At 39.3% G+C, this 23407-nt stretch overlaps 1 protein-coding gene across 6 annotated transcripts in view; it reads right to left on the reverse strand.

Moving 5' to 3' along the window:
* The window catches only part of SELENOI (selenoprotein I), a 47600-nt gene that overhangs the window by 9667 nt on the left and 14526 nt on the right, over window positions 1-23407 (reverse strand). The window contains exons 2-8 of one of the 6 annotated variants that reach the window (XM_070573087.1): window positions 19182-19250; window positions 18410-18518; window positions 16213-16287; window positions 12194-12456; window positions 11200-11249; window positions 3280-3328; window positions 1439-1619 (exon numbers count right to left, since the gene is read on the reverse strand). In XM_070573087.1, the coding sequence (XP_070429188.1) occupies window positions 1611-1619; window positions 3280-3328; window positions 11200-11249; window positions 12194-12456; window positions 16213-16287; window positions 18410-18518; window positions 19182-19250 (624 nt within the window). In that variant the 3' untranslated portion in view covers window positions 1439-1610. Of the gene's footprint in view, window positions 1-1438; window positions 1620-3279; window positions 3329-11140; window positions 11250-12193; window positions 12457-16212; window positions 16288-18409; window positions 18519-19181; window positions 19251-23407 lie in introns of all 6 variants that reach the window. The other 5 variants (XM_008513049.2, XM_070573086.1, XM_070573085.1 and 2 more) reach the window with 5 other exon arrangements.

Genomic DNA, 23407 nt, shown 5'->3' on the forward strand with positions numbered 1-23407 from the left:
AAAAGAAAATTTAATTAGGAAAGCACTTCCAAAACTAGTCATTCCAATATTTAAAAAGCATTCAAGCACTTGAGCCAACATATTTACATTACATTATTAAGCTCAGATAGTTCTCAACTGCTCAGGAGCCCAAGTGGACATCTGCCCTCACCTCCAAACCTATGGACCCTCAGAGTGTTTGTCAGAAGAGGCGGGAAGACAATTTAGTAAAGATGCTATAGAAGGCATTCTTCCAACGGGTAACAGTTTGGATAAAATAAATTTCTCCAAATTTTAAGATTCTATGATATCTGAAAAAAAACTTCAAAACAGCCTCCCACAGCCCTATACAACTAAGCCTCTTCATGGTAATGAGGAGATGCTACCTCAAATCGAGGCACATTACTGCCCAGCTAAAAACTTCTTTGGCTCTCTTTACTTCCAACACCTTCCTTAAATATCGTTTTATTCTTTGAGAGAGACTTTTTATGCAATGCATTAATGTTTTCAGATCCTTCATCTCTGCGAAATCAGAAGAACTGTGGACATTAAAACATGTGTTAGGGGCTAGCCCCGTGGCTGAGTGGTTAAGTTTGCGCGCTCCGCTGCAGGCAGCCCAGTGTTTCCTTGGTTCGAATCCTGGGCGTGGACGTGGCACTGCTCATCAAACCACGCTGAGGTAGCGTCCCACATACCACAACTAGAAGGACCCACAACGAAGAATACACAACTATGTACCCGGGAGCTTTGGGGAGAAAAAGGAAAAAAAAAAATAGTGATAATCATGATCTAATGAGAAAAAGTACTACAAAAAAATAAATAAATAAATAAATAAAACACGTATTAACAGACATGGAAACATAAGCTCAGCGGCTAAATGATGAAACAAAAGCTTATTAAGTAAGGACCTGGCCTTAGCTAGAGCACAGGCTCCCCGGCTGTCAGGAAGGGCCTGTTTCTCAACCCCTGACCTCTCCTTCCCATCTGCCCTCTTGCTGGGCCATGGCAGAGAAAGGGATTTCCTATAATAATATGCTATATTGATTACAAAGTTGTTTATTCCATGTTCTTAATTTAAAAATCAGTTGATTAAAAAAAAGTGCGTGGGGGTGTCGTGTGTGCGTGTTTTCATTCTCTCAAAAACCCCTACCAAGCTCCCTCCACTGATCACTGGACCTACAGCCATTTCCCCCACACTGTTAATAACATTCAGAGTCTGAAGGGGATTATTCCGTGACTTCTTCAGTGGGAAACCGAAACAAAACATTTAGTATGTCATGGTTCCAAAATACTACTGCAGTCTCCAAATCCCTTCGGTTTCAAAAGGAAAAACAAAACAGCATGTTCTGTCTTTGAGGTTATTATTCTTTCAAATTTCTGATGTAAAATATCTCAAATTATCAAATTCTGTCATATATTTCTTATATATATTATGATTTTTAAAAGAAAAAAGTCTTACTGTGCTGTTGGCAAAGGCTGTTCCGACCATAAAGTAGAAGACTCTAGGGTGTCTCTCTAAAATATCTGAGGGTGACCGGAGGATCCACGCTGTAGACAAAACGAAGAGCAAACAGGGAGAAAAGAAGGGAACCAAAACTTCGTAGACTGAATTGTGTTTCAAGGTGTTATTTTTATAGCTTCTGGAAAAAAAAAAATCAAGTAATACAAGGAACATTATTACATATAAAACTTAACATTGTACTTGTACTTTGTAGTTTTCAAAGTACTTTTACTTTACTCTTATTCTCTTACCTCATACTCACATTAATCCCATGGCCTAGGCAGAACCAACATTATTAACTCCACTTTACAGACAGGTTAAGTGAGGATGTGAGAATTTTAATTTACGTATCTTGCTACCAAGGGGCAGGGCCAGGACTAGAACATAAGTCTTCTGACCCCTAGTCCCATTTTCTTCCCCTGGAATGCATTATGAATAAAACTTGGTCTTTGTTCTATGAGATTATATTCTAATGGAGAAAATAAAATGAACACAAAACAATACTAGAAGAGGACCTCATAGTGCTACTATGATACAAAGTGATACAGCAATACCAATCTAGAACCGCCCAGCACCCACCTAAGTGTCTCTGGGCTCATGGGTGGTACCCCAAGGTCTGCTCATCTGAACAGGGCCCAAATTCTAATCCTGGTTCTGTCAGTGACGACATGATCTTGGGCAAGATACTGACCATCAGGACCTCATCTTTACAAGATGAAGAGGATATGACTCAAACAATCTCTAAGGCCTTCAGAGCTTTAAATTTTATGGTTCTATGAATGATTGCCAGCAGCCATAAATAAGGACAGTTCCATAGAGCTTGGCTTAACATGTATAGGATTCCGCATGACAGATCCGAGAGCTGAAGGATGAAGTGGGAAGTACACGAAAGTGTTTCAAGTAGAGGAAAGAGTAGTAGAGGAAATAGTGGGAGAAAAATTACTGAGGGGAGAAAGCAAAATATATTCAGGTCACATAAGTAAATCCAGGGTGGCTGAGCAAAGGTGGAGAAGTGCACAGATCAGAGAAATGAAACTTCACCCAGGCAACTCCCCTCCCCACCGCCTACCCTACTCCTCAGGCAGGAATTTCTATAGAGTGCTAGTTAAGAAGAGTCAGCACAGGTCAAGGTTTGGTGCTAAACTACACAAGTTCAGAAATTTTATTTTATGGCCATGCTAACTAAACTTACACATAATCAATTTATGTGTATAAATATAACTATAAATATAAACCTATCAATATTCGAGAGGAACATACTCCCTCCTGATTCACTCACAAAAAATAACAAATTCGAAGTGTGTTTGGTAAGCACAAAACTATGACAAAAGAACTAGTAGTTTTGTGCTATGGTTGAACTGACTACACAAGCCACCATAAATAGCGTAAATTACCTTAACTTCAATCTAGATTCAAAATACAGATTTCGTGACATTCTCAAAATGTATACATTCCAAGAGAAAAACAGATCTTAAAATTCATCTAATTAACAACTTCTAAGGATTTTCATATTTCTTGCCAAATAAAAAAATAAAATACTGGGCTGGCCCAGTGGCACAGTGGTTAAGTGCACACGTTCCACTTCTCGGTGGCCTGGGGTTCGCCGGTTCGGAACCTGGGTGTGGACATGGCACCGCTTGGCACGCCATGCTGTGGTAGGCGTCCCACATATAAAGTGGAAGAAGATGGGCACGGATGTTAGCTCAGGGCCAGTCTCCCTGAGAAAAAGAGGAGGATTGGCAATGGATGTTAGCTCAGGGCTAATCCTCCTCAAAAATAAAATAAAATAAAATACTTACCTGAAAAAGTTTAATAAACTCATTGGAAGAGTCACACACAACGCACAACCTAAAGGGAAGAATATTTAAATTATCATGAATTATTATTCAAGAGCGATTTTTATAATAACTGAATACATAAAATATGTAATATTTTTAGATCCAACAATTTTCAGGTCCAGGTTTACTTCTGTAGTGAAATTAAATGCATTTCTGAACAATGCTCACGACTGGAAGAGTGGCAGGCAGTACAGTTTGGGGATTCAGAGCAGAGAAGGAGTCAGACTGGGCTTGAATCTCAGTTGTACCACTAACTGGTTATATGACCTCAGACAAATTAACCTTTGAGTGCCTCAGTCTCCTCTTTTATAAAATAGAGATAATAGTAATATTGCCATCCATAGGGTTTTGAGAATTAAACGAGCTATTACACATAAAGACACACGGAACAGTACCTGGTATACAGCAAATAAACTGCACAGTAAGTGTGAGCTATTGGAAGAGGGGACAATGGATGGATCCTGCTGCTTCCCACTGACACTTATTTTTACCTCCCCAGCATTCTTAATTTCTTCCCCCATCCCTACCCATACACCAGTTCTTCTCCCTCAAACCTGAAAATAAGGGTGGCCTTCCCAACAACCCTACCATTGATTCTGCTGCCCTCACTATCTACTATCTTATTCTATTTCCCCTCGCTCGCAAAACTCTTCTGTTGCCTTCAATTCCTCAACACTCTTTTATTCATTCCGCCTCCCCTCTGCAGAAATTGTACTCTTGCAATTTACCAAACTCCCCTAACAATCAGATTCAACATCTCTTCCTCATTCCTGACCTCTCAGTGAGATGACTCATTGACTATCCACTTGCAGCTCTTTCCTCCTTTTACCTTGGTGATTCCATTCTCCCCATGTTCCTGCTAGTCATCCAACCACTACATTTGATGTCCTTTATTAGCAACTCTATCTCCTGCGTATGCCTAACTGGGCGTTTGACTGTGTTTCTACTCTCCCTCAAAGAATCCCCTCTGACAGCTTTACCTACAAGCTTCCTGCAGATAATTCCAAAATCTGGTTGTGTGCTCTTGGGCAAATCAGATAATCTCCCCAAGCTTCAGATTCCACAGTTGTACCATGAAGATGGGTTAAATGACTTTCTAGTGTCCCTTGCATCTTTAAAATTCTCTGATTTTATGATCTATAGAGATGTAAATTCCTGATCTTTCTCTTGTTCAAACTCCAAATCAATACACTGGCAACTTTCAGGACACTTCATGTGGATATTTCATTGTTGCTCAACATATTAGCCCTAGTTTGTCCACTCTGGACTCCTGGTGATTTTACTTGGCTTGGGGGGTGGGGAGGGTCAGTGCAGTTATGACTTTAAGAAGCAAAGACAGAAAAGCATTCCTTCAAAACAATTACTTAGACATTTTGCTAAAAACAGACGGAAAAACTGGAATCCACCAAAGAGAAACCCCATCTCAAAAGATGAGTTACTCTACTACTTCTAAGGCCAACTGGAACAAAGATCCCCAAGTTGGAAATCTTAAGGAAAAGGAAGGAGAAGACAAGCTGATGTCCTGAGAAATTTTAGCAGCTTACTCCATATCAAGCTGGGAAACACTGGGAGGGAGGCATGGCTAAATGAATTAACCCAGAATCATTTGTAGCTCTGAGGTGATGCAAATAAGCTGAAAGAAAGTTGCAAATGACTTGCTACCAAGAGTATTTTTAGTTTTAAACATCTTGAAATAGCTTTGAGTATAGTAAGCACATAGAAGCTTGGGCTCTATATAGGCTGCCCAAGAGAAACACTGCATCTTCTATTCTTCTCTAAATAGCATTAATGTACTTTCTGTAAAGAGTACCTAACTGTTAATTTAAATACTTATCTATTAAACTCTATATAATAATAGTGGTAGAACCCACATATATGTAGTCCTACTTTTCATACCACCATAGGAAGGGCCAGATGACTTCATAATATAGGAAACTAAAAACTATAAGAAAATTAGAGTAGAATTCATAAAAAAGGATTGAGTGGGATGAGATAAACACCAAGGATAACAGGGTCACGAAAAATATTTTGGTTCCTTACATTTCCAGGCTTATTTATCAAAAGAGAACTTCAATTAAAACCACCAAGACAAAAAGCACTTTAAGAAAAGTAAAAAAGACAACAAATAAGGGAGAAGTTGTCATTTATATCAAAATAAAGGATTAATATATCTAATATATGAAGAGCTTCTAAAAATAAAGGAAACAGTTAACAATCCTATAATAAAAATTGGCTAGAGATATAAAGAATATACAGAAAAAAGAAATATAAATGGCTCTCAAACAATAAAAAAGTCCATTCATAATAAGAGAAATGCAAATTAAAACTATATGGATTTATGATTTCTTACCTATCAGATTGGCAAAAATCTGAACATTTGACAATATTCTATGTTGGTAAAACTGTAAATAAACAAGCACTTTCACATGTGGCTGGTGGGAATTCAAAACCATACAACCCATATGGAAGGAAATATGAATATACTAAGTGAAACTACACACGGGTCCTTTACTAGCAATTCTATTTCTAGAGATCTCCTCCAAAAATATCCTGGCAAAAATATGAAAAACATATATATACAAGACTCTTCACTCCAGCAATTTGTATAACAGCAAAAGACTGGAAATAACCCAAATGTCCACCAGGAGGAGGCTGGCTGAATAAACTAAGGTAGATCCACACAATGAAGACCCAGGCAGCTGCAAGAAGGAAGGAGGAAGATCCTTATACATACCATGCAGTGCTCTCTAGGATAGTCTACCAGGGGGACAAAAGGCAAGTGTAGTAAAATATATATAGCATGCTACCATTAATCTATGAAAGGGGGGATAAAACCACACACAGACACATACCCCTACTTATATTAAGAAGGAAACAATGAAAAGATAAATCAAAAAATTAAAAACTAAGAGATGGAAGAGAGGATTAGGGTAGTGATAGAAGCTGGACTTTTTTTTAATATACCTTGTTTGATACACAGATTTGACTTTGTAATCACGTGATTATGTTATATAATTATAAAGGAAAAATAAATTTTAAAAGAAAAAGTAATCCCTAAAAATCACAAGCAAAATGAAACAAACTTAAATGTACATATATCCACAGCTGGTGGCACGACCACAGACTGGGAATCTCTAGTGGGAAAAGCCATAAGGACAAATGTAACTGCAAAAAATAATTTTCAGTAATCATATTGTTGCAGATTTTGGTACTATGTGCTGAGACTGTTGTGTGTGTTTTGTGGAATAAAGCAAATAAATAATTATTTTGTGTTGTTGAAAACAAAGACTTTTGTCAAGAGTTTAAAGGAGGTATAAAAGTAAGATCAATGAAGTTAAGCAAAAAATATGTATCATCAAATTTTATTTGGAATTATCAGTATGAAATTTATGAGGTATTTTATTAAAAAAAAAAAAAAGAACTTTATTCCCCTAGCTATCCACTCAAAGAATGGATTCGTAAGCAACAATCAACAATGTCTGTTAATACCATTAGGTGAAGAGCTGATGCAAAACTTTCTAACAGATGGAAGAGACATACAATACCTCAACCCTCTGATCACTATTAACATCACAAAAAGAGAGACAACTAGATATTTTGTGCCTCCTAATGTGATGCAATAGGAAGAACCAGTACCTAACAAGTACTGTTGCCACAAAAAAAATCAAACTTATCTCTAACCAGATCTATTAGTTTATAAGAAAAACAAGAGACAGAAGAACATGTTAAATGACACAATGAGGATGCAGTCAGCAAAATGCAGAATGCGAGAGGTCCATAGGCCAAATGACTCACCTTCTCCTTCAAAAAAAAACTGCAAAGAAAAAAAGGGTAAACTTACATTGACTGAGAGAGACAGAAAAGACCTATTGACCAAATGCAGTGTATAGGCCCTGGGTGGTGGCTACACAAGCACATCAATTGTAACAGGACATCTGAGACAATTACGGAAATCTGAACGCTCACTAAATGCTTAAAACTAGACAAGAAATATTAAAAACAACTACTTGAAGGCACTAGAAAATAATCAGAGGCAGGCAGGAACTTGAGAAGCACTGACACTTGAAACACTGAGGAGCAACTCCAAGTGTGAGGCTTCCCTGCCTGCCTCCCATCCCAGCCCCGATGCTGGAAAGCCACAGCCTTCCTAACCAGCCTGGGGAGGCAGATACTATAGCTTAGAGCAGCAGAGAAACCGGAAATCTAAGGGGCAGGGGCGGGGGCGGGGGGGGAGGGTGGGGTGTATATTAGAAGAGAGAGAGATGTAGCAAGGCTGAGATTCAAAATCTGAGTACAAACTCCACCCAAATCCCTGGCTGGCTGCTAAACTAAGCAGGCAAACAGGAGACCCCAGGGAGCATGATGAAAAAGAAGGCAGAAACTAGAGGAGGCACTGTCTGTGAAAGACAGAGGTGCTCCTGGTGAGTCTGTGTGTCTGCTATGTCTTTCACTAAGTGCATTTCTAATCCACACTCGGCATGGGCTGCAGGAGGCTTGAGATGTCAGAAGCCAGAAAACACAAGCGCTGGCAGAGCAACTGAAGATTCAGGAGGGGGAACCCCAGAAATATGGAAACTAGAGAGGATGAACACCAAAATCTCAGTATCAACTCTGCCCACATCTTTGGCAAATGCTAAACTATATAGACACAAGGGAGATCCCCAGGGGACCAGACTAAAAGAGTAGCAGCTGAAAATAACTGAACAGAGACATCAGCTACTGCACACCATGAGGGAGACAAGAGTTCTCAGTCTGAATCCCAACAAGTTAAATGCCTATTAGAACAGAAGCAAAATTCCTCAGGAAAAACAAAACAAAACAGATTCCAGGGGCCGGCGCCAGGGCCGAGTGGTTAAGTTCAGGCACTCCACTTGGGTGGCCCAGGGTTTTGCTGGTTCGGACCCTGGGTGCCAACATGGCACAGCTCATTAGGCCATGTTGAGGCAGCATCCCACATGCCCCAACTAGAAGGACCCATAACTAAAATATACAACTATGTACTGGGGTGATTTGGGGAGAAAAAGCAGGAAAAAAAAAACAAACCAGATTCCAAAGTCTCTACAAACATTATTTCCAATGTCCAGTTTTCAGCAACAAAAACAAGTGCTAAATATGCAAAGAAACGGGGAAAAAAGCAGTCAATAGAAACTAACTCTAAGTGGGCCCAGATGCGGGATTTGGTAGACAGACTTTAAAGCAGCTATTTCAAATATGTTCAAAGAACTATAAGAAAATATGGTGACAATGAATGAATGAATAGGAAATCTCAACAGAGAAATGGAAAGTATGAAAAGAACCAAATGGAAATTCTACAACTGAAAAGTAAAACAACTTAAGTCACAGGTTCCATGAAAGATTCACTAGATGGACTCAACAGCAGACTGGAGATGGCAGAAGGAAAAAAGCAGTGAACTTAAAGCTAGATTAACAGAAATTATCACTACAAAGAATAGAGAAAAGAGATTAAAGACAACTGAAGAAAGCCTCATAAAATTACCTATAGGACAACATCAAGTGAAAGAGGCTAGCATACACACAAGTGGAGTCCCAGGAAGAGAGGAGAGAGAGAGACAGGAAAAATATCTGAAGAAATAAACTGTGGCTGAAAACTTCCCACATTTAGCAAAAAAAATTAACTTACAGATCTAACAAGCTCCACAAACACCAACAAAGACAAAGAAAATCACACCTAGGTGCATCACAGTCAAACTTCTGAAAGACAAAGAGAGAATCTTGAAAGCAACAAGAGAAAAATGACACATTACATACAGGGTGACAACGACATATGAGCTGACTCAGAAGCAAAAGATGCCAGAGGACATTAGAATGACATATTCAAAATGCTGAAAGAAAAAATAAAGGCCAAATCAAGACATTTTTACATAAACAAAAACTGAGAGAATACATTGCTACCAGGCCCGCACTACTAGAAATGCTAACGGAAGTCCCTCAGACTTCTGGGAAAGAACATCACACAGTAAGTCAGATATACAGAAAGGAAGTAAGTGCAGCAGAAATGGTAAATGTGCGATTGAGTATAAAAGACTATATGTTACAAAATAACCCAGAGGTTAGAGGGTAGTGGTACATTTGAAACAAGGTTGGCCTTGGTATTGAAAACTGCTGAAGCTAGGTGATTGTACATAGGAATTTATTATATAAAAATAGAAAGACTAGAAGGAATACAGATGTTTAAATTTTTTCATAATAAAAAGAGAAAAAAAGTGAGAGGGGGAATCCTGCTCTCTATCTTGGCAGCCAGTCTGTTACACCCAAAGGCAACCTTCCATAATGGCAAACAGGAGCCACCTCACTTTCTACCAACCTTTTATCATCCCTTGTCTCACCTTGAGGCTCTAGTCCACACCAGCCACTCTAACATCAGCACCATCAATTTTATCAGCAGAAATTAAGTAGCTTAGGCTCTAAGCCCTTCTGTCTATTTAAGTCTGCTCAAATCTAGTAGTCATAGGTTGCTTAACAATGGGGATACTTCTGAGAAATGTATTATTAGGTGATTCCATCATTATGTGAACATCCTCAAGTGTACTTACACAAACCTATAGCCTACTACACACCTAGGCTACATGTACTAATCTTTTGGGACCACCATCATAATATGCAGTCCTTCATTGATCAAAACATTTTAACGTGGCACATGACTATACTGGAGAAGCTGCTTTATGCATTTGTACAGAAATGTGGGCTTTTGTTTTATTTCAGAAGGAAAAATTCAGACAAACTTATAAACTACAAAGAAAATATGTGCCTACTGAACTACTCACTTAACACTCAAAAACATATCACATGTATCAGAGGATTTCATCTTACCTTTAAATTTAACATTTAAATGTAAAATGCAGCAAACCTGCCATAGGACAAGCGGCTTACAGCAAAAGATTCACAACATGGTAGGAGATGAAAAATAGCCAGACTTTTCAAGGTAAAGAAATAAGTTTACACAGGTACCCTAAAATGAACATTTGGTATAGTCCAGCAGGGTCCCTAAAAATATCTGCAGTCCAGAGGCACAGAAAAGGGCCCAAACCACTCCTTTTCTGAAAGCCACTGCCTAATGCGCTATCTTCCCAGCTGCTCCTAAGCCTTACCCAATTCCCGTTCTGCTACCAAGGTTCGACGGAGAAAGAAAGAACGTTATTTTTTTAGATAAGGGAAGAGAGCAATAGCCAACAAGTATGCTTTTTCACTTCTACAAAGGTCCTTAGCGACATTCCTGGTATCTCAAAATAGCAACCTAGATTACCCCTCCTCTTTCTATCTTTCCATAGAAAACACTCTCCCTACTCAGTCATCCTGTAGATATCCCCTTTGGCTAAAATCAAAAGGGAAACATTGCACGATCAAAAACCTGTACCTAGAATTCAGCGGCATAAAGAAGGAGGGTATCTGAGAAACAGAGGCTCAATTTTTGGAGTGGATATAGTATAATCTCTATGTTTCATCTAATCTATTTCCTACAAATAATAATCTTCAATTTTGAGATAGTATGAGATCTGTATCAAAACGTCCAGGTACATGTGGATCCTCTGATACAGTCTAGATGAATCTGAATAGTTTACAAGGTTTGTGTGATCTATTGTGGTATTTCCTTCTGACCAGAAATAGCTTGGTGCTGAACAAAAAAAAAAAACACAGAAACTTTATTTCCTTAACAGTCTGGATGAAACTCTGCAGGGTTGTAGAGCCGTTCTGCTTGTTGGAGGGCATGGGGAGAGGGAAGGGGGTTGTTGCTTGTTATAATCAAACACTAGTTTTGATAACAAAGTGATGTTAAAATAGGCTTCAACATGGAGCTTCTTACCAATAATCATTGTAGTGAATAGGTCTCTATATAAGAAATTAAACAGGAAAGGTTCATACCAGGCCTCAACTCCCACAATCGCAGTCACTATGTAGACAAAAGAAATAGTCTAAAAAGAAAATGCAGACAAAAGCATACAGAAGCATTAACAGCTGGAAAGATCAGGGAGTCCATGCTTTATGCGACATAAGTCTAGCAAACAGCTTTAGTAACAGCAAGAAATATGCTTACATTTGATATTGTGGCAGTCTTCTTGCCTTTAAAATATATTTTTTCAGCCAAGAGTGCCATAAAATAACTAACTTCTAGACAATGCTAGCAACTGGCCGTCATTTGGAACACTTTAAGGCACCTCATAAATTGGTTAAGCCATAAGATGATCCAATTTGCCCACCTAATCACTTTCTTCCGACACACTCCAATTTCTGATTCTTTCCTGGAGCTTTAGGTGCAAATGGGCAAAATGGCAACACGAAAAGCCGGGATTCAAAGACAGGGAGAGTTGATAGCAAGCCTCTAAGTAAGAGAAAACAAATCTCTCTACTCATTGAAAACTTGGCAATGAAGACAAAAAGCCAACAATTTAATTATATGCGCATATGTTTCTTTACAAAATCACCGATTCAAATGAACGTTTATTAAGAAACAGTTCATTTTTTGGTGTAAAAAGGCATTGTGACTATGCTTTTTAAACAGAGCTCTTACCATTTAGAGATATACAGTAAAATATTTATCGCATAATGTTAAGAATTTCCTTTAAAATAATTGGGAGGGGGGTGAGTAAGGGTACACGTGAAACTAGATTGGCCATGTGTTAACTGCTGAAGCTAAGCAATAGGTACAAAAGGGTTCACTATACTATTCTCTCTACTTTTATCTATGTTTGAAATTTTCCATAAATAAGTAAAAATAATATAAAATAAAATTTAAAAATCTTTTAAAGCACACATCAATTCTAACCAAAAAAGCCTAAGGGCAATAAAGAAGAAATGACAAAAATTTCCCCCAAAATTCATGGCAACGTTGAAAATTTAAGGCAGAACACATACTTACCACCTGGCTAATGTCATATCCCCACGGCAGGAAAAGAATCCCTGTGTTATACTTTTCCCAGTGAGACAGGATGAAAGAAAACAAAACTACCCATAGCAGGAGATAAAGAACAAACACACTGACACCAGATGATCCTCGTCCAAAGATGGAATACACAGTGACAACAAAGTAAACACATGACCAACTGTCCAGGCCATGGTCGAAAAGCTCCCCTAAAGGGGTGCTAGAATTGGTTCTACGGGCTTGCTTTCCATCCACACCATCTGCAACAAAACACAGGACCATGGGAAAAGGTCAACAGCTGTACTAGTATGGAGAAAGTCTTCTCTAATAAACTGGAGAAAAACAAGACAAAACAAATCAGCATATCAAAGGAATGTTAATTAACTAAAGTATAGCTACCAGCCAGTACTATAAAAATCCAACCTTTACGTCCTACAATATAAAGATTCAAGAAACAAAATCCGTAATTTCTCAAAGTTTAATCTTTGAAAATTAAAACACATTATATTATACTGAATGGTGTCAATTTTAGATCTGAGGAAGAAGCATTCTGGTTGGACTCTGAATTCCTCCAAATCTACCTAACAATTGAGTTGTTCCACTAGCCACAAATTCTCAAGACTTATGATAGGAAAAATGAATAAGATTTGAATAATAAATAATGAATATTTATTACAATTTCTCTAACCACTTCTTGCTCTAGGATTCAAAAACACTCTGTACTTCAGTCATAACACCTATTTCACCTTGTTTGACATTATAGTCACTTCTTCACAACTGTGCTGCCTCCACAATTTTAAGAGCTTTCAGAAGGCTTTGCACATAGTAGGTGTTCAGTAAATATAAGAATTACATTTACTGAAACTGTGCAGTGCACTGGTCTTGATGTTGTGAAGATTATAAGAATCTTAGAATAAGTTGTGCCCTCAGTGTGTTTACAATTGAGAAAGGAGACAAAACATGATAATTAAAGATATGGTATATCACAAACCATAGAAGAGTACAGAAAAGGGACAGGTTCTCTTCAGGCTAGGACAATCCAGAATGGCTTTCCAGCCAAGGTGAAATCTGAGTGGGGACATAAAGAACGAGCTGGATTTCAGTAGGTAAGAGATAAAGGAGTATGCCATTTCAAGAGGAGGGAGTGCTATCAGCAAAAACACCGAGGTGGAAAACCACAAGCGTGTTCCGAGAATGCCAAGTAGTTTAGTCTGACTAGAAACTGGTATGTGAAGAGGGCAGGATACTGAGGCCAGAAAGGAGGTCTGAGTCAGTTTAGGGAGTATGAGGAGCTGCTAACAGCATCTGAGTAGGGAAGTGACAAGAGTGAAAGCAATGAGGAGCTTCGGGAAGACCCGCCTGACATCAGTGCAAACGACAGGCTGGAGCGAGGAACACAAATGAATAGGCCTAAACTGAGACAGAATGCAGCAGGAAGGAAAAGCTGGGGGCAGGTGAGACATTAAGAAAGTAAAAGTGACAACGCAGCAGAAATGAGAGGTGAAGCCAAAGGACAAGAAGACCATCTTCAAAATTTCCCGTCTGGGTAACCAGGAGAGCAGTAGTGTTAACAGAAATAAAGAAGTCCAAAGAAGGAGCAAGACTGATAGAAAAGATGCTGCGTACAATTTTAGATGCTGAAATTATAAGTGTTGGCAGGATATCCACAGTGTAATGTCAAACAACTCAATCTAAGGGTACTCACTAGCAACTCGGAAGATAGATAAGAGCTAGACATAAACAGGGGAGTCCTCTCAATAGTGTTAAGAATCAGCATTACAGGGCCGGCCCGGTGGCGCAGTGGTTAAGTGCACACGTTCCACTTCTCAGTGGCCCGGGGTTCGCCGGTTCAGATCCCAGGTGTGGACATGGCACCGCTTGGCACGCCATGCTGTGGTAGGCTTCCCACATATAAAGTAGAGGAAGATGGGCATGGATGTTAGCTCAGGGCCAGGCTTCCTCAGCAAAACAAGAGGAGGACTGGCAGTAGTTAGCACAGGGCTAATCTTCCTCAAAAAAAAAAAAAAGAATCAGCATTACCAAGGCAATGAGGTGAAAGAGGCGGCTAAAGATAAAGCACAGTGGAACTCTGGAACTCCCTCATTTAAGGGCAGGAACAGAGGATGCTGGAGAGGTAGAGGAAACGGAGGGTGGACGAGGGGAGGAGAGAAAGGAGGGGAAGAGGGAGAGAGAGAAAGAGACAGAGAGAATGGTAAAATGTAGTTAAAAATGAAGAACAGTCTGAATTATCAAGAGTCTCAGTTTCTCTCCCAAAGAAACAGTTTTGTTAACTTAAGTGCATCAGAATTAGGGTAATTGTAAAGACAGAGATTTAAGTTTCTGGGGTTTTGTTTTGTTTTGTTTTGTTTTTCAAGGAAGATTAGCCCTGAGCTAACTGCTGCCAATCCTCCTCTTTTTGCTGAAGAAGACTGGCCCTGAGCTAACATCCATGCCCATCTTCCTCTACTTTATATGTGGGACGCCGGCCACAGCCCGGCTTGCCAAGTGGTGCCACGTCCGCAACCGGGATCCGAACCCGCGAACCCCAGGCCACCTAAGCAGAACGTGCAAACTTAACCGCTGCACCACCAGGCCAGCCCCAAGACAGAGATTTAAGGAATTAAGAATCTTATAATTACTGTATTTATCTTGCTCACCAGAGTATTGTCCCCAGTGCCTAGCTCAGTTTGTGGTAAAGAGGATGAATCCCAAGCACCTGCCAAATACTGCAGATCTCTTAAGCAGTTAAAGTAGCCCGTAAGTAGCTAAAATGTTTCCTAAAAGTCTCTTCTCATTATTTGCCGGCTTAATTTCCTATTTTCAGTGAAACTCCTGTGCAGTTATGACAAATACTGAATTCACAAACTACATATTTATTAGGCTTTATACATCTTCTCACTGAACATTACCGCTCCACAAGTCTGGGTAGGGTCTAAATACATTTCAGAATGTTTGTTTTCAAGAAAGGTAATTCAGGACAAATACTGCTATGAAAATCCCCCGTAGGACCTAGAGAGTATTCTGTGATCAAACACATTAATATTTCTGCAGCAAAATAGTCACACTAGTAGAATAAAGAAAGATTATAAATTGCCTCATGTTAGTTCAAGGCAGGTTTTGCAACAAACAGTTGATGTTAGGTCAGGATTTTTGCCAGAATTATGGACCTGAAACAGGTAGATGGTACAGTATATCAAAAGGCTCTCATGACATGCTGTGACAAGTCAGCACCCACAGGCTACCCACACCTTTCCCCTACTCCTCCCGCACTCCTTGGAAACCAATGCCATTTGGTTGAATAGGAGCAGAATTTAAAACACGCTCATCTTTAACAAGTGTACAAAAGCCTCTGCCTCTTTCTAACTTTTTACTAAAGTTTCCCCTATGGCCTAGCACAGACTTCCGTCACCACTCCCACCACCAAATAAGCACTGATCCCTTCCGTATTTGTTTTCCCACTGTGCTCTATTATAGCATCTCTCTCAGTATTCTGCAGTTATTTGATATGTCAGTCCTGCTTCCCAAACTTAAGGCAAAAATGATATCTTATTCCAGAGGTTGGCAAATATTTTTTGTAAAGGGCCAGACAGTAAATAGTTTGGGCACTGTGGGCCATACGGTCTCTGCTGCAACTACCCAACTGTGTCTTCGCTGCAGGAAAGCAGCCACAGACAATATGCAAAGGAATGAGCATAGGTGCACTCCAATAAAACTTTACTGACAAAACAGGCAACGGGCCAGATTTGGTCCGCAAGTGGTAGTTTGCCAACTCCCATCTTATTCTTTGAATCCCTAGCAATGAATGACAATATTTTTCAGAGAAACTCAAAAACATTTATAAAACTGAAAAGGATATTACTAAACCCTAGTTAAAATGAATTAAGCACAGGGAAAAATGTTAATTTAGTGGTTAATTTAATTAAGTTAATTTGATTAAGCACAGGAGAAAATGTCAACTATCCTTGCTGACAGCTTCACCAGCCATGGACTAAAACGAGTATCTGCCAACTGCTTACCTAGAGTGTAGGCTATGAAGTTGAGGATGCCCACTACAATCCAAACCCAATCGGGGACGTGCTTGTGACCTGGTGCTGCAAAGGAAAACAGCTCAAATTTCAATACAGTCTAAGTACAACTTTTCTCATCATTGCATACACTGCTAATGAGAAATGTTTCTATTTAGTAAATAGAAGTTAAAGTACTTTACAATATATTTTGAAGGCAGAACTGGGTAAACATTAAAATATATCAGTAAACTCTGACAAAAAAGTAAGTGCCCAACCCCTCATAAGAAATAGGCATCTATTTTGAGCTTTAATCCTAACTCAGACAGACTGTTCATCTTTACTTGAAAATTACCTATGTACCTGGAATGAAAAATGGTTTTGGAATTTAATCTGATCCTCACTGTTTATGATTAAACTACAAACATGTATTAAGCCATACTCTCACTCTATTATTAATTAGCTAAACAAAAGACCTCCTGATTTGGGTTTAGATCACACCTCAAATGGATGATTTTGGCATCAGAATCATTCTGAAATGTCTGGACCCTGATAGACAGAATAACTGAGAATCAGGAGGTCTGGGTTCTAGTCCTGGCTCTGTAATCAGCCAGCAGCGTGACCTTGAATATATCATTTAACCTTTCTTTACCTTTCTTGTCTTCCATTTCCCGAATATACTGACACTAGATGGTTTATCTGATCCTTCAAGTTCTATGATTTGGGGAAGTATATACAATACGTACACATTTTAGTTCTCTTTTTTTTTTTTGAGGAAGGTTAACCCTGAGCCAACATCTGCTGCCAATCCTCCTCTTTTTGCTGAGGAAGATGCCCTGAGCTAACATCCGTGTCCATCTTCCTCTATTTTACATGTGGGATGCCTAACACAGCATGGCTTGCCAAGCGGTGCCAGGTCCACACCCAGGATCCAAACCGGCGAACCCCAGGCCACCAAAGCGGAACGTGTGAACTTATGCAGAGCCACCGGGCTGGCCCCATGGAGTAGTCAGAGAAAATATTTCTAGTTACGAAGATAAACTTTTGGATTAATATATAAACTTTTTAAAAACTACTTAATATCAAAACCAAGCTTAATGAAATTTAATCTTATTTATTATTCATGTGGTACTTTACAACTTTCAATTACCATTTCATTACATGTACAGAAGCCACGGCTAAAAATTTTAGTTGATAAAGTTAGGCATATGTATAGTTTCAATATTCAGAATTTCTATAATATCAAAAGTCATAAGTATTTGAAACTCCAAATTTTTATACAAAAACACCATTGTCAGTGATTGTTAATTTTTCCAGGTCAGTCTACAAAAGTATGCTGAACCCACAACACAGAGGCATTACCATACTATAATTCCTGACTACATCATTTATAAGTATTCTTATTGAAAAACATATTCTCTAATTTAGAGCTCAAAAAATCCTCATCTACTTCCATCTTTCTATTCCTCTCAACTCTATCAACTGGCTGAGCAATACAAATAAACTGTCTCCCACTTATCCCCCCTCATCCTAAATCCGCTCCAGACTCTCTCTGAAGGCCTGGGGCAGAAGCTGGGCTCGGAACAAAGTGAAGGCAGGAACAGGTGTGAAAGAAGCCATGGGGGTCTGAGGCGGGAGCAGGCTGAAACTGCCTCCAAAAGTGCTTCTCTCCTATCTCCCAATAAGGGTCCGGACTTCTGTCAAAAAATATTTACAGTCAAAGAACCATTTCTGAGGAAACCGGGAGTTACTAAAGGTAAGCACGGATGTCGAGCAGAGGGAAAGAGAGATCACATTCCCTTTAGAAAAATGGGGCTTTTTCTTCCATAACTAAAAAAAGGGAAGAAACATTTCTGGAATTGGTAAGTATGCTGGGCCCTGCTTATATTCATTTTCAGGCAAAGTTTCACGGTCCTAATTTTCCATCTTCTTATATATCCAATTATTCTTTATTTACCAAAACCTCATTGCTTTTTAGACAGCCTATGTAGATTCAATAGCCTGTTGCTTTCTAGAACTTAACGGAAACATACAAAACAGACTGTGAAGATACAACTTAGCTTTTATACCCAATTCTGACATTTTACATACCCTTATAATATCCAAAACTTTTCAGAAATATAAACATCTTAATAGAACCAGAAAATAACCATATCTCACTTTTCTCTATTTAGACATTTTAAACTTTATATTAAAGTAATAATCTTACCTGAAGCATAAAAGTCAGGATCAAAGTATGCCATAAATAGGAAATTGAATACAACCAGCAGAAAGCCAGAAAAGGTGATCAGATTTGGAGCAAGCCAAGTAGGAAATACCTATTTTTTTCAAAATAATTACAAAATAGTTAAAGTAGAGGAAACTCTCTGTCCACCACACCATAACATGCAAATTTAACTCATAATAAAAGCTATAAATTTGAAAGATCGTTTATACATTACATATATTTAAATGTAAACCATAATCTCCAGTTCATAGAAATAAGCATTTCTTTCTTCTATTTTCTATATTTTAAATAATTCTATAATCAACTTTTCTTTTTTTTGAGGAAGATTAGCCCTGAGCTAACATCTGCCAATTCTCCTCTTTTTGCTGAGGAAGACTGGCCCTGAGCTAACATGAGTGCCCATCTTCCTCTACTTTATATATGGGATGCCTGCCACTGCACGGCTTGCCAAGCAGTGTCATGTCCGCACCCAGGATCTGAACTGCTGAACCCCAGGCCGCCGAAATCATAACATTACACTTATTTCAAAAAAACTTAAAAAGGCATTTTACGAAAATGATAAATTCTAGAGTATAAACTTACATTTCAACAATGAGATATATCAAAAGGTATGTGACTAAGGGAAAGGAGGATGGAGAGGTAGTTTCTCTAGATATCTTATTAAACTGACAGTTGTATCTGTAACACCCCAGAAAATAGTTTAAAATATTTAAAACTTACTAAAACATAAGTATATGCCAATTAGTCATCTTACCTTTACTACAGTGTTCCAGAATGGATGCATGATATACAGAGAGAGTGGATTGGTATCTACAGCACTGTACTGTTAAGAAACGAAAGAAAACATTCAGAGTTAATCCTTGCGTACTAGCAAGCAGAACAATATTTCTCCAATGAAAATAACAGTACAAATATAACCTGGAGAACGTGTATTTTTATGATGTCCTTATCTGAATAACAAAACCACAGAAGCAATATAAATGGGGCAAAAAGGGTCAAGCACAGTGAGATACTTTTTACTCAACTTTTATAATATTACAATGCTTCAGCACAAAAATTTATGTTGCTTATAAATTCTCACTATGCAGGATCAGTAATATGCTCACTGTGTGCATTTAAATAATGGCCACATTTGACCTTCCCAACCCCCTTCATCCTTCTCAACTAACAGGCATCTATTGTTTTACCCCTTGACACCATTACGAATGCACTTACTAGCTGTGCAACCTTAGGCAAGTTACTTAACCTCTCTGCCCTTAACCTTTCTCCACCTGTGAAATGAGGATGGTAGCCTTTACCTCAAAGGATTACCATAAGAATTAGATAAATTAACAATATACACGAAGCACTCAGAGCAGCACCTGGCCCACAGTAAGTGCTATAAAGTATCAGATATTGTTACATGTGCTTTGAGCACCAGGAATGACAGATCCCTTTATAGCAGGAAAAGGAATTGCATAAATAAGCAAAGGAAGATCACAGCAGGTTAGGGTTCCGTGGTAATCAAGTTTATTCCTCAATTATTGGGCTATTTATTAAAAATTCAAAGGAAATTTTAACAAATATCTGTGCCTAAATATGTAAAACTTTAAAAGTCATGTCAACGACGTATTCATCAGACACACACTGGAGTACCAGGCAAGAAGGAAGCACTCCACTAATGTGGGGAAGAAGGGACACAGACTAAAGGGACAATTTCCACCCTCAGGGAGTAGAAATATTACCTAATTCAACCATCTGACATTTAAAGGATGTCACAACTAGTCTAGTCAGACTAGTCAACTAACGTCTGAAAAAAGTTTTGAGGCTCCGGCCCGGGTGGTGTAGTAGTTAAGTTCACACGCTCCACTTTTGCGTCTGGGGTTCACAGGTTCGGATCCCGGGCATGGACTCAGCACTACCTGTCAATACATCCTGTGGCGGGGTCCCACACAAAATAGAGGAAGACTGGCACAGATGGTAGCTCAGCGACCATCTTCCCTAAGCAAAAAGAGGAAGATTGGCAACAGATGTTAGCTCATGGCCAATCTTCCTCACACACAAAAAAAAGTTTTGATTGTTTTGTATTTATGCTTAGTATGTATGTAAAATAAGTAGTAAGCATTTGAGTATCTAATTTTTTTAGTCATAATTAAAAATCAAAATGTCTTCCTGAACGTTTTATGAATATGCAAGAAATATTTTCTCAAAAGTGTTTCACGACTTAAAAGTGTGATGGAACACAAAAGTAAATAAAGAGAAATCATTTAAAATACTGCTAGCAAAGAGAGTTAACTAGTAAGTCAAATGCTGGGGCCAGCCTAGTGGCGCAGCAGTTAAGTGCACACGTTCTGTTTCTCGGTGGCCCGGGGTTCGCCGGTTCGGATCCTGGGTGCAGACATGGCACCACTTGGCAAAAGCCATGTTGTGGTAGGCATCCCATGTATAAAGTAGAGGAAGATGAGCATGGATGTTAGCTCAGGGCCAGTCTTCCTCAGCAAAAAAAGAAGAGGGTTGGCAGTAGTTAGCTCAGAGCTAATCCTCCCCCTGCCCCCCGAAAAAAAGTCAGTCAAATGCTGATTCAACAGACTCCACATCTGAGAGCCTCCACTTCTCCCATCCATTCTGACTGAAAGGGGATAACTCGGAAAAAAGGTCTGAGATAGACAGTGGGAAGAAAACAGTGAGGAAGAACATGGTTTGCCTGTGCTGGCTAGAGTGAGAAGCTATGCAGTTGCATCCACGCTCAGCAGGAGCAGACTTAGGTGAGTATTAGTGTTCTTACTAAAATCTACCCTTCCTGAATGGTTCTCTACAGTTTATAAAGCTTTTCCACATAACAGATACCACTACATCTGACCCTCTGCAGAATGAAGGAGTCCTCAACTGCCAGGACTTAAGTCTGCCCGAATTTAAGTCTTTCGACCAGAGGACATGGAACCGACATGAACCCCTAAAGGCTGCCGATGACAAAGTAGGAGTGCCCTGCCTGCTCCTCTTCACAAAAGGCCACCCAGACTGTGTGATGTAGCCGGCAGGTCAGATAAACTGGAAAACCAAACATTTCAAGTCTCCCAACTACTGCAAAGTACAAAAGTTGTAAAAAGTCCAAATCAGAAGAAAACAGTTTGACATCACACGAACAGCTAATATGGTGTACAAAGTACAATGCTCTCAATTCAAATGTTTACTGAATGAGTGTCATTCAGTAGCTTTCCATTATCTGAACTTAGATCTAAAAGATGGTCCTTAACTAATGATATTTTGATTTGAAAAGCTCCTCTTTTTAAATTCTGAACTTTTAACTCTCAAATCTCTAGTTCAGGGGACCAGCAGAAGTAGGAGAAGAATGCAGAACTCAATACAAGAAGGTCAGTTTGCCTAACTGGATGTTTTATATTTACTAACAGCTGATGAGCTCAAGTATAGCAAGAAAGATTAGTCTAAGATTACAAAAGGTGGCAAACAGTAAACCTAAAGAACACTCTGCTCTAGCCTTACACAACTGGGTATTTTTCAAGGTCACATATCACTTGGCACAAAGAAACTTGAAAGTGCCTTGTGAATTAATGGGAGGAAAGAAGAATGACTCGAACCTTCTACATGCATGAAAAAATAAGTAAAACATGAACTTCTAAAGGTGTTAAACTAGCTTTAGGTTATTTGTTAATGCTTGTTAAATACATTTTTATTTTCCATTGGAATGATGTTTTGGTATACACCACAATACCTGAACCAAGTGGACAACCCACTGTTAAGGTCAACTGTGACCTGCCCGGCTCTATGTGCAGGGCCAGACTAAACCAGCGCCCTGGAGAAACGCTTGAGGACCACAGCCTGAGTTTGAGGGCACCACCCCCAGGCAAAACCCCAGAACCACAAGGGTTCAGAGCACGTTTAGTTCTCAGGTGCCTGACCCTCACCTACACAAACAGGTAAAACTGTCATCTGTTTTACATGCTTGTCCTCTTTTTAAATGCCTCTGTTTACAAAAAAAACTCATTACTTCCAGAAGCAACCCAATCCACGTTAAAAGAATTCTTCTATACACTAAGAAAATCTTTTCCTTGCCCCATATTTTTTATCCTGCTTTCATTTTGTCTCACAAAGTTAAGCATACAAGGGCCCAGTTGTTCTTCTAAGCAGGAGCACTTTGGATACCGGAAGACAGCTCTCCCTGTCACACCTAAACCCTCTCTGCCCCTCTTTCCCTTCTCTGCAACATCCCACGTTCCTTTTGCTGCAAACTCTTTTGCCATAGTTTAATCTCCATCAACTAGGTCTAGTTCTCTGGACCAGAGGCTGGAAAGCTTTTTCTGGAAAAGGCCAGATAGTAAATACTTCAGGCTTTGCAGGCCATATGGTCTCTGTAACAAACACTCCACACTGCCACTGAAGCAGGAAAGTAGTCACGGAAAACAGGTAAACAAATGGGCATGGCTGAGTTCTGATAAAACTTTACTCACAACAACAGGTGCCTGGGGGCTTCAGTTTGACAATATGACAACCTGAGCTCCAGACAATCCAATATGTTAAAAAACAAAAGGTGTGATCTACAGCAAAAGGAACATTTCAAGTGGTACAAGAGTAGAAAAGAGAACACGACTATAAACCCCTCTTCCTCAACAACTTATTTCTCTGATGCTCAACCTATTCATTTCCCATGGCAACAAAATCGTACTGCAGACAACAGACACCTGAACCTCATAGGCCTTTCTTCCAGGGACTGCTAAGCCACCTTTCTCTATGCCAATACAAGGTTGACTGCTAGAACCTAAGTGTAAGACTCGACATTTACCCTTTTAACATTTCATCTGGGGCCAGCCTGGAGGCATAGTAAAGTTCGTGTGCTCTGCTTTGGCGGCCCAGGGTTCCCAGGTTCAAACCCCAGGCTCATCAGGCCTTGCTGTGGCAGCGTCCTATATATAAAATAGAGGAAGACTGGCACAGATGTTGGCTCAGAGCCAATCTTCCTCATCCCCACCCCCCACAAAATCATCT

This window comes from Equus przewalskii, chromosome 14 (genome assembly GCF_037783145.1).
Source record: "Equus przewalskii isolate Varuska chromosome 14, EquPr2, whole genome shotgun sequence".
In the NCBI taxonomy this organism is placed as follows: domain Eukaryota; kingdom Metazoa; phylum Chordata; class Mammalia; order Perissodactyla; family Equidae; genus Equus; species Equus przewalskii.